We start from the raw sequence: 13,136 nt of genomic DNA on the forward strand, positions 1-13,136 counted from the left end.
GGACGGAAGGACGGATGGACAGACGGAGGGTCAGACTATTATATGCCTGCACGTTTTGGGTGGATGACATACACATGACGTAAATCATCTTTTAAAATTACTTGTTGTTATTTGTACTTAATATCATTTTCGGGCAGTTCAGTAGATTGTGTTCTAAAATACTACTGTGTGTGTTTCCTCTTACTAACAGAGCTAAACTAGTCCATTTATAAACGGTAGCTGATAATTACTTTTGAGAGTACCTTACTTTGCATTAAATTTCATTAATTTTCAGTCATGGAACGCTCGATTTACAAGCAAACCTTTATTCGTAACTGCAATGCTGCTGAATAACGGCGTTAAAAGGAAAGAAAACAAAGGCAAAGAATGATTTCTGTTCTCTGCACTTTTATTATAATCTTTTAAATGTTTTCAAATAACGTTCTAAATACATAATTTGGTGATCAATAGTAAACTTAACTAATAATAATAATACACTCAAATGATTTTCTTTTGAAAATGGAAGTATGATGTACCCAGGTTTTCTTTTAAATGGTGTGTCTCGTATATAAAATCATACTTGTTGTCCACGGAAGACTAAATTATATAATTGGGGATATATTGTTAAAGGTTCTGAACAGAAACAGTTTTGAATTTTGATTAAATATCATCACACCATTTATACACATTTTTATTTCAAAGGATACTTTTGTTTAACAATATGTCGTTAACTGTTGCCTATAAATCTTTAAACAAGTGCGGTTCCTAAAGTCGCATTTTGTTAGAGCTAAAGAAAGTTGCATGTACATGTATATGTATGTAATTTCGTGCATGATGTCCAAATTTATTATATACACGTTTCAGTTGAAAAATAATTCTGTTAACATTACATACATTCAGTACATATATGCAATATATATAATAATATTCACATTCATATCCTGTAAATCATGTTCTAGTCAATACATGAACTGAGAACATAAAACACACGCATAACTGGGGAAGACATGGCATTTTCTTAAGAAACATTTGCTTATCCTTTAAAGGGATACATCTTCAGCTTAATATCTGTTGCATGCATTACGTTAACTACAGATAAAGAGACTCATTTTGAAGAGGCATACACCACTTTGCATGACTGCTGATGACATTGGAATTTTCATTACAGACTAATACTAATTACACATTGCTGGGTCTATGTCAAATTTGATAGTAAGACAAGTTCATACAGTATTTGTTTTATAAAACACGCAAGTAGGAAATAGGGTCATAAAACATTGGCTTGAATAACATTGGGTTCCGATTCAAACACTCTACTGACATTTCGGAAACCTTTACAATACAAAATTGCAATGCTCTAACGTTAGTCTGGCGACAAGTCCATTTAAAAAGTGTGGTGCAGTTTAGTTCAATAGGTAAAAACTCAAAACCAGGAGGTCTTAGGTTCGAATGCGTGTGTTTGACGTAATTTGAATCATACCGGATGAGGCGTCTACTAGCTATGATTTGAAAGCCGGATGAGGCGAATAATCGCCATATTTAGGATATGGACTGAGACGTATGCTAGCCGTGATTTGTAAACTGAATGTGGAGTTTGCTCGCCGTGATCTGAATTCCGGATGAGGAGTATCCTTGTCCTAATTTGAATACCTGATATGCCTTATTGAATACCGTATGCTCGCCGTGATTTGAATAGAAATGAGGCATTTGTTTGCCGTTACTATAATACCGGATGAGGTGTATGTTCGCGCAATGATTTGAATACCAAATGAGGCGTACGATCCTTGTGGCTTGAATACCGGTTGTGGTGTATGTTCGCCGTAATTTGTATAGCTGTTGAAGCCTTTAACCAACCACCAAGCACATAATAAATTGAGCAAAAGACGGCAAAAATCACAAATCATGACACTTATTTTGTTTTTCACAAAACATAATTATAATGATAAAAGATGAATAGTTTCTAGAAAACCCTAAGTTACTGTCACACACACCTTTTCTCAGCATATTTTTGGAGGAAAACAGTTACGATACCACTGTATTAATGTTTTACTTTATTAAGAAAACTATTAGGTAAATTTCAGGACAGCACTTGCCGTTTTAAAAAAAAACACTTGTTATGTCTACATAATAGTGAGTTATGTGAAAGCAAATGTTAAAACAACTCATTAGTTTCTCTTTTCACTAAACACTAGTTATATTCAAACGCGTGTTAAAGACCACCTGTTAACAGACATCAACTAGTTTTAAACCGGATCACTCACTTATTCAATATTCAAATTCAACATTTACGGAGTATTTTCACTTGAACATCTTGTTTTAAAGACCATGCTTTTCTGAATTCAAAATTTACGGTTTATTTTCATCTGTGATCAGACACCGTCTTGTTTAAAAAAAAACAAAAACAAAAAAAAAAAAACATCTATTTTCCGAATACAAGAATTACGGTGTATTTTCATCTGTGATCAGACACAATTTTGCTTTAAAGATCATTTGTTTCATTTACGAATACAAAATGTTTTGTGTACTTTCACTTGTGAACACACACATCCTGGCTTTTAGACCACTTTATTAACATCCGAATTCAACATTTTTTCTTTATTTTTTTTTTTTCAGTTAAAAGCAGACACCACCTGGTTTCAAAGATCGCCTTTTTTTTTAATTTCAACACTGCGCTGTATTTTCTCCTGTAAATAAAGACCACCTGGTTATATATATATATATATATATATATATATATATATATATATATATATATATATATATATATATATATATATATATATATATATATATTTCATTTCAAAAGTCAACATTGTAAGTGTATTTTCACGTGTGAATAAGACTACCTGCTTTTAAATACCACCTGTTGATACAGACAACCCGAATACAATATTTAATTTAGTTTGAATTTTAACAGTTTAGTTTCAGTTTCAGTTTATTGGCAATCAGCAATACATTTGCCTTTGGCCATTTACAAATATAAAAATCTTATGGCAAAGAGTATCATACACGAGAAAGTGAACATATATACAGAAGATAAAGAACAAAACAGAATAATTGTATTCGATCAGAAGACAAGTAGATTTTCAAGAGTATTCTTTCTTACAGTTAATGCTTCTTTAATATATTTTGCAAGACTATATATACATTTTTTACTACTGGATGACATCAATGTATTAAACTTCTGCACAGTAGGCCATGAGCATCGGCCCAGGTATTTGGATCTTATGCAACTATAACGTGGACAACATAATAGGAAATGGTATTCTGACTCGATGACATTTTGATTGCATAATTTACATAATCTATTATTCTTTTCTACATTAACATTTCTTCCTAGCTCTATCTCTAAATTATGTGAGCATAATCATAAACTAGTCATTTGTTTCCTTAGGTTGTCATTTGATATGACATCTAAATACTTTTCAAAACAAAATGCAGTTTTATATTTACAACTGTTAATAAAATTCCGAATTCAACAATCACGGCGTCTTACCACACCTGAATTAGACAAACTGCAAATAAAGACCAATTAATATCAGTTTTAATCATGATCTTTATATACAGGTTTTACTGTTTATTTGGTCTGCAACTTTGGCATGCATTCATTTATTCCAACCTTATGTTCAGTTGAAGAAACTTATTTAAAAGACAGTCTAATGACTTATGTTGTGAATATCACTTCTGTGTTTAAAAATCAATTTAATATTTACTTAAATAACGCTTACTATTCCAAACCAGTTTAAAACAGATTCGATATTTCCACTGCGAAATTCCAAGTCTTGTTTCACTATTAAATTTAAATAATCACTTGAAAATACGCAATATGATGGTATATAACAAAACATAAAATTGAATTTTTATTGTCCAGTGATGATCATTTTCCTCTTAAAACGTTTCACTGTTCTATTTTAACTAATGTAATCAAAAGAAAAAACATATAATGATCTAATAGTATAAAAAGTGTAATATATCGAATTTGTAATTATTTCTTTTTATAACAGATACAGTCAAATATGTCTATAAAACCACCCTTGGGAGAGCCAAAATGTGTTTTTGATTGGAAGGTGGTCTTTATTCACAGGCTAAATATACTGTTAATGTTAAAATGGGAAATAAAACATGTGGTCTTTAGAGCCATGTGGTCTCTGTTCAGAGGTGGTCTTTAACACAGGTTTGACTGTATTTCACTAGAAACTGGTTACATATATATCTACAATTTCGTCAGACTTTCCTTATTTCAACAATCATTACAACAGAAGAAAGTAATCAGTATTGTAACAGTAATGATTTATACCGATGAATATTACTGCTTTGTTGAAAAAATAAATTATGTTACTTTCTTTCATTTCCGCACTGAATAACTTGAACATTTGTTTTTATACCGAGGATTATTTTTTCTTTGTTGAAAAAATTAATGGAGTTGCCTTTTACATTTCTCATATTGAACAATTCCCCCTGCTCTCTGACATACTGCCATGCAGCTGCTTCCTCTTCCCTTCCTTCTTCTTCTAACATCCAGTATATACCACGGTTACATTCCTCCCCATCTCGTGTAAAATACATGAATGATGCTAACACCTTTACAGGTAGCGGTATTAGAGAAAGACTATCAACAAACTGCCGCCATGTTGTCAAGCTCATTGTGACACTTAAAAGACAAATGAGCTCCAAATTCTTCATCTCAGAGGGACATTTCATTATATTGTCAGTCAATGTAAACCTATCTAAAGTAAGTTCACGGAGCTGGTGCAATAATGGTAACAAAGTGATCAACTTGTCAGTTACAGTATAATATGAAGACTCTGTGTCTGAACGAAATCTATCATACTCCAAATAAAGTTTTGTTAATTTGTTAGCTGTACTAATGTTTTCAAAAACTTTCACAAAATTTGTACTGTTCAATGATTCGCAAGTAAATATTTCTAGGTTTGAAGTGTTGACGTGAGTCACGGTGACAGACTTAGCGCACTCCAGGTATTGTAGTTGTTGATGTTTGGCTAAATCTACTTCATGCTGGTTCCTGCACTCAAAGTACGAACTATCTCTACAGAGCTCACAAAATGTACAGGAAATCGAAATCTGCTGAAGACGACTGTTACCTGACAGGAAAGTGCATAGTGAAGTAAAGTCTTCATGTGGCAGAATGAAACCTTTTATATGTAATGCGACAAGATGACTCATATCAGGTAGACTATGGTTTATTGTTTTATACATAGGTTTCAAATATTCATTTGGATAAAAATCTACATACAATGATTTCAATGTTGAAGTATTATGTTCAATTACTCCACAGATAGACTTCATATCTTCATCCTCTATCTTATCGCTGATGGGAAGAGCATCAATGTGAATTCTTTCAAGTAGACGACATTTCGTCAAATATCTAGATACTGTCTTTAAATATTCCTCTGTTTTATATGTATCGACGGTAAACGAACGGACGCTGTCAGGAGAAATGTATTGCTTATCGATACAAGTACACAAATGATCGAAAGATGGCTTTCTCACTGCGACGATGTCTCCTACATAAAAGTAAGACGGAATAGTTGTATGACATGATTGGACCTCTTCTATACAGTTTAAAATACATTCTTGGACATTTAATATAAGATCGACAGGTCTGTAAATGTTTACAGCATCTTTTATTATTCGTCTGTAGTCGAGGACACGTTTGTCCCTCGTAACAATATCATATATATACTTTGAAATGGACGTTGCGATTCGAGGCTCTAGACCGCATAGCAAAATGAAATTATTTGCATCTTCTAATATTTTTTCCAAAGTCGTGCACTTCCTGAAAACCTTTTTAATAATTGGTGCACAGTGACCAGACAAATCTGGGTTGTCCGAATCGGACGATGATCCAATATGAGCTTTGAACTCAATAGCAATATACACCGCGGCCAAATATTCATGTACTGACTTGTGAACAAAGGAAAGTAACGAACTATCAGTTGTGCTTGCATTCAAACTTGGACATCCCTCTTCAGACAAGATGCCTAGTTTTAAGCAACATGTTTTGACTTCATCCGATATTTCCAGTTTATCAAAAACAGAATTTTCAAATGTCAAGAATGCCTCCTTTTCATTTGTGAAAAGTGTTTCATAAGCCAAGCGCGATAATTCGTGAATGAGAAATTTGTACATTTCACATAACTTGTTACTCATAAGATATTTGGGAAGTTCAATATTCCGCATTTTTTTTGACATTTCCCTCATTTTTCTAAATAAACGCTCTTCTTTTTCTCCTTTTTTCTTCTTATCGTTCCACGAAAAGAACAGTTCAAGCATCGCCGAGTAAAGACCGCATCTTGATGATACTTGAAGTTTATCGTCAAACCACAGACAAATCAACTGGAGCAGCATAATTGGTACTTCTGTCATACTGGCTATCGCTTCATTGTCTAGTTTATCTTCACAGGCACTAGGACTTTTGTTTTCTGTAAACTCTTCATTCAATACCGGAACTGTTTTACCAATCATCTTTTTAACAGACGATCTATCAAACCCTTGAAGTTTTAACCTCTGTTCTATCTCCTGGTCAGTTATTCCCAGTGTTTCAATTTTCCATGGGCGTGAAGTTGTTACGACGGTATAGTCCTTAGATGTTTCACGTTCTGGAAGGCCTTCCGTCTGGAACTGATTGGATGTCACAATCTGAGAAGACCATTCATCTAAACCATCAAGCACGATAATAATACTTCTTGACTCCTTATTTAAAATCTTGTTAAGAATTTCGTCCTTATATTGCATTTCAAGCATTTCCTTGATACTGACAATATCTTTAAAGCGACGAAGAGCTATATAGAACATGAACTCAAATTTCTCCATTTCCTTGATTCCGTCGAATTCATCTTCAACGGTCGGTTCTCCACTGTGTGCCATACACCAACAATGTATCAAACTTTTACAGAAACTACTTTTACCGGAACCAGCATCTCCAAGAATGTAAATGGATTTCAGACGTTGTCCGGCTTTTGTGAAGATATCTGACATAGACTGAATTTCAGTGTCCTTTGGTCTGTTTCTTTCATGCGTCTGAATTTCAGTGTCCTTTGGTCTGTTTGTTTCATTCGTTATTCGTGGTCTAACATACACCTCGCTGAAGTTACAATGTTTACGCTCTGGCTTCAGTGGTATTGCCGACACTTGTAACAGAGACTTTCTGTAAAGGTGCACAAGTTTTACCTGAAATTCTAAACAAAAATATATAAATTATACAAGCTTTTGTAAAATATTAATAGTTATACAATGAAAACAGTGTAAATTACAAAATAAAGGACTCATAGTATATATAACAAATGTTAATACATGACTCCTTATATTAAGCGCCGTTTCATGGTTTGTGTTATTGACCGGTGTATAGTCCATCACAGGTTTGCTGAGCTCTTCAAACTTGTACGAGAACCATACGAATACTGCTCTCAAAGGTAAATTAAACATTGCATTGCAACTGAGCGAGCAATGCAAAACGTGTATAAACAGCCACCAGGATATCTTTGCAAAACCAGGATTTTGGCAAACTTCACTACCATTTCTAAGTGACTTAGAAACTTCTGTTTTAGCTTGGATGGTAGTTTAGGGGCCAAGGAGCAATAAATGATATAGTTTTGCGATATTTTTTATTTTCTTATGTACAACAAAATAATGATTAAAACAGTATGTCCACTTGGATTTTTCCAATTTCCAATCGGACATATGGGGTCCGATTGGAATTTTTAAAAATCCAATCGGACATTTTTCCAATATTTTGGCGGGCTGGATTTTTTCCGGGTGGAAAACAATAAATTTTTCATAAGAAATTTAAAGGCATAGTTGTGTTACTTTTTTGTTTTACTGTCTTTTTGTCTGGGTTTGTGATCCATTCTATGGTAAATAAATAATCCCATTTAAAAAGCTGGAAAAAAATCCGATTTAACATTTTCAGAAAAAAAATCAGATTTATTGTAAACGCTTCTAAACAGGATCTATGAAAACCCTTAAACATAAATAGTGAATACAAGATTAATTTAATTCGACTGTATCGATTGTTCATGTTGTTGGTAATTTGTTTAAGGAAGTGGATTCCAATTTAGATTTAGATAACACCTCCAAATTTTTGTCGAACAATGCGATTGAGGAGGCTTTCCATGGACCGACAATGTTTTTGAACGAAAATGCATTTTTAAAAACATTTACGACAGTGCAATTGAAAAATTACGGCGATTTGGCGACAGGAGCTTGCAGACAGCAGCTGCGAGGTTTTGGAATGCCCTCCCATCTGGCATAAGAGAGTACAAGACCTTGCAGGTTTCAAAAAAGCGCTAAAGACGCATTATTTCATAGAATTCTTTGGGAACTAATCTCACTGATTACCTGATTAATAATGTAGGTTCTTTACCGGCCAATCAATTACTTTAATTAAGAACTCTAGTGTGACAGAATAATGTTGGCGGTGTTTTTTTTTTTTTTTTTTTTTTTTTTTTTTTTTCTGTTGGATGTATCATGGACCGGACCGTTTAGGTAGGGACTGACCCAATCATCCGGGACGGTTTAGTTTAAGAATATTTTATTGCAAATGTTACACAAGATACATTCATACACATACAGACAGACATAACAACACAAGCAATAGGATATTGACGGAAGTATTGAAATACTTATCGAGTCAACCTCCGGAAAGATAATATTTACAATACTATGGATGGCTGTTAAACTAATGTGTAACACATTCTTAGTTATTCATGAAAAGGAAAAAAAAGCAAAATGAAAAACCAAAAAGAAAAAGGAAAAACAACAAAATGCTCAGAAATGGAAGGTAAAGATGAAATAAAAGTATTAGTACAGCGCTTTTTAGTATTTAGAATATTTTAGCAAAATTAGGTAACCATAATGGTTAAAGTATGAAATCGTACATAGAAGAACTATATTCTCTAGATTGAAAAGGGAAGGAAGAAAATATGTAGAGAAAATGTTCAGCTGCCCCAAACCACTCCTAGCTTTATATACTTAACAGTCCTCATTAGGATACCGCCAGGAATAATAACAATAAACCATAGTTGACTAACCATTGTCAAATGGAAATAAGTAATACATATTCCTGAAGTATCCTTTGATTACTGCAAGACTATTTCTAGAAGTGGCGGGGCAAAACTTAGCCGGGGCAAGCTGAGTTACTGAATAGGCAGTGATAAAGAAGGGGGGTAAGAAATAGAATAAGCAGGACATGAAAAGAATCAAAGACTTTTATCGTGAATGGCACACGAAACATCTGATAGTATCAAAACTAATTTCAGTTTAGTAAAGTAATTTACTGAAAAAGTGCTTTAATAACTTAGCGGACTTAGACTCTAATGGAATCATTGCATAAAACAATGTGGCATCTACGTTTACAATGATCAATCGATAACTGATTATTAATGAAGATGAACTTACAGAATTATAATCAAGTACGCTTAAGACATTTGATCGGTTACAGGCATAAGGCGCAGCGAAAAATCCTCAGCAATATAGAAATGATCAAAGTATATAATTTATTAATGTGCGTATATATACTGCAGTTATACTGCTATCCAAAAAGAGCGAACCTATCTGTACATGATACTTCGGGATACATCGTAATAACTTAGACTAAAATTTAAAACAACAAGTTCTATAGTCAATATCAGAGCGAGGTAAAAAAGATTCAGAATATTGCTTACATACAATATGTAGAAGACTATACGACAAGATGTAACAGTAGTAGCCATGTAAATAAATAATCCTAATAACATAGTCATCATGACGAGCCTTGCATAGCCATGTACATAGCGAATTTAAATATATTAAGTATGCAAGCCTTCGTACATACTTTAAGCAGAACTAATTCAGTGCAATCCTTTTAAACGTGTAGAATGACAGGTCTATTAAGAACTAAAAATAAACAACAGAAACTGATGAACATCCAATATCAGGGCGAAGTAAAAAAGATTCGAAATATCCACATTCATAGCGATAATATCCAAGCTAACATACATGCTTAGAGCAGAACAAATTAGTGCAATCCTTTGAAATATTTAGAATAGCTAGTCTATAAGTACTGAAAAAATCTGATGAAAAACTTTCTTATAATACGTACGCACGCAAGCACGCACACACACACACACACACACACACGCACGCACGCACACACACACACACACACACACAGAGGCATAAACATAGAAAAAAACGTTCACTCAGTATGCACATAGCCAAGTGTTTATAAGTCATCAGCGTTTACGCAGGTACGTTAGCTGCTAGTACGATAACAACACTGAGCCATACGTCATAACAACATATAAAAAAGCACCTGATTACATTCGTTTAAAAAAAAAAGCATCATCACCACATCATCATCGTCAACATCGTACATAAATAAACATATAAAATATAAAAGTGGTACATTTCATATACTGATTTGTCACGGCCATATTCATTTGGTCATTTCTAGAAATAAGTAAATATATGAAAGGTAATACTACAAATATTCAGTAGCGTAAAACATTGGAATTTTCAATATGAGTCTTATAAAGTATGTTCACACTGAGCCATACGACATACAATCAGATAAATATTCGAAGACGACAAGAGCATCTGTTTACATTCGTTTGCAAGAATCATCATCACACATCATCAACATCATCATTATCATCATCATCATCACCATCATCAACATCTAATTATCATCAACATTATACATTGTTCAAAATCGTTTGTTAAGATCATCATCCCCACATCCACACATCATCATCATCATTGATATCAACAGCAGCAACAACATCATATGAAGATGTGGTTAATTTAAAGAATGATTTCTCGCAGCTCTCGTTAATCATTGAATGATAATTTGGTCATTTCATATATGAAAGTAAATGATTATATGAACGGTAGCATTAGTATTAATGCAAAAATATTTCAATAATTCAGTAACGTAAAACAGTGAATTTCCAATATGTCATTTAAAAATGTGTTTTCATATAAAAACTTTAAACAAAATGATTGTTTACGATGGTATCAACAAAAAACAGGTTCAAGCCTCTTAAATTATATAAATTCAATATTAACAAAATGACATGGTTTATATAACACAAACTGCAGTTCATAATCAGCAGACCGTACAAAGGTATGTAGTGTAAACTGTTATCGTCTAAAGGTAGATATAACAAAGCCACTTATACTGCACAACAAATATTCGCAAAGGCAGGATCAATAATTGATTGTACAAGTCATATGTCGAATGGAACCAGTTCTTCACTTGCAGAAATTTTATGAACAGACTGGGTATTGTCTTTTATTAGAACTGTTCCATCATGTGACCAACAACTATCAAGCTTTTTATTCTTAACAAGCTGGTGCGCGGTATACAGGGCAAAACTACGCTGCTTCGTCAAATCTTCGTTTATGTACACTCCGCTAAGGCCGCTTGCTTTCAATTTGGTCCTAGATTTATACAGATGTTGACGGGAGCGATATGACGTGAATTTAACGAGAATTGCCCGAGGTCGCCCTTTCTGCTTTCCAACACGGTGAGACCGATCAATATCTGTTAGTGAAATATTCACGCCAATTTCTTTGCAAACGTTAAGAATTTGGTCGTCGGTATTTTCATTTGTTGTTTCTGGGATACCAGTGATTCGCAGGGAATTCCTCCTACTGTATTGCTCAGCAGCATCAGATTCAGACTGGAGTTTTGAGACCTGACGTCGTAAGGCCAGATTTGCATGATTAAGGTTAGAAATCTAAGCTTTAAGTTGCGCATTGTTATCCTCCAGCTCAACGATTCTATCATTCAGACCTTTTAGTACACCGTCGACAATGGCCTTTACTGAAGATTCAACCATTTGATTAATAATAACAGTCATATCAGCCACAAACGATGATTTCAAAACGTCAGCGATTTTTTCAAGATCTTGGCCACTTAAGGAGAGGTTAGCAGTTGGGTTACTGGCCATAGGAAGATCATCAGATGATTCGACGGCATCCATATTTGGCTCCAAATTAGAATCAAAGCAAGATTTTTTAAGTTCACTGTTGTCAAAAGGTGACGACATATATCGTTTCTTGGAGGACTTGGACGCTGGTGTCGAAACTGACATTTATATTTAAGTGCCACGTTATTATTGTTGCGTAGTATACCAAAAAGAAATTTCAGCGAGGGGTGTCCACCTGATGTCCACTGGATATATTCATGCGTAACACAGGTAGTCACTGGCGATAAAAATTCAAAATTTCAATAATTTCTCAAAAATGTCACCTTGCTTTGGAATTAACAGAGTCATCTTCTTATTCCATATAGACACATTTCCAGTTCAAAAATTCTATCCAGAATTTGGCCAGATCACAAAAACAAGTAAATTATGATCCGGAAGAAAAACAAACGTCAGCCATGATCACGTGATATCGGGACGGTTTGCATGCTGTGATGCATTTCGCAGACATCATAACGGTTAATTCTGTCTGTTCAAAATGTAAAATATCTTCTGTTCTATTCTGCTCTAGCCTGTGTCTTTGACAGGTCAGTTAATGTTTTACGATATTGTATTTTTGTTTCATGTTTTGATCTGCCTACCTTCAATTTAAAATGCTTGGTATCTTATGACCGTAAAGTTATTTCAAATTCTTCTATAATAATTCAATTACCATTTGTTATTGAACATTATATAAATGTTTTTATGTAAAGCACTTTTGAATGTATTTTATATGAAAAGAGTGCTATATAAATGTGGTATTTAATAATAATATTTAATTACATGAACTGATTTTTTGTGGTTTTAGTTATGAGTGATTTGTATTGTTGATTGTTTTAAATTACAGATTTGTTTATACTGTATAAAATTTCAATTTATTGCTTTAAACCTACACTTGCAATTCTATAATTTGGAACTTCACCTATTTCTTTTTTAACAATTGCTTTTCTTAGATTAAAAATAGATTGGATGCTTCCATGAAATGTACATTTTTAAATTTAAATATAAAAAAGATTTTAAAGTATTTCTACTTTAAGCACTACCGGACCCTTAAAGGGGCCAAGTGCCCCCATTTGAACAATCTTGGGTGGACTATATAATTATGCTACCTATCAAGTTCAATGAAGATCCATCAATCAGTTCATGATAAGAAGTTGTTTAAAATGTATTTCTACTTTTAGCTCTAGC

At 33.5% G+C, this 13,136-nt stretch overlaps 1 protein-coding gene across 1 annotated transcript in view; it reads right to left on the reverse strand.

Moving 5' to 3' along the window:
• Window positions 1-370: 370 nt before the first annotated feature.
• LOC123566703 (uncharacterized) overlaps window positions 371-13,136 on the reverse strand; it is a 35,794-nt gene continuing 23,028 nt past the window's right edge. The window contains exon 6 of the mRNA XM_045361020.2: window positions 371-7,178. Coding sequence (XP_045216955.2) covers window positions 4,315-7,178 — 2,864 coding nt within the window. The 3' untranslated portion in view covers window positions 371-4,314. The remainder of the gene's footprint in view (window positions 7,179-13,136) is intronic.

Source organism: Mercenaria mercenaria, chromosome 8 (assembly GCF_021730395.1).
Source record: "Mercenaria mercenaria strain notata chromosome 8, MADL_Memer_1, whole genome shotgun sequence".
Taxonomy (NCBI): Eukaryota; Metazoa; Mollusca; class Bivalvia; order Venerida; family Veneridae; genus Mercenaria; species Mercenaria mercenaria.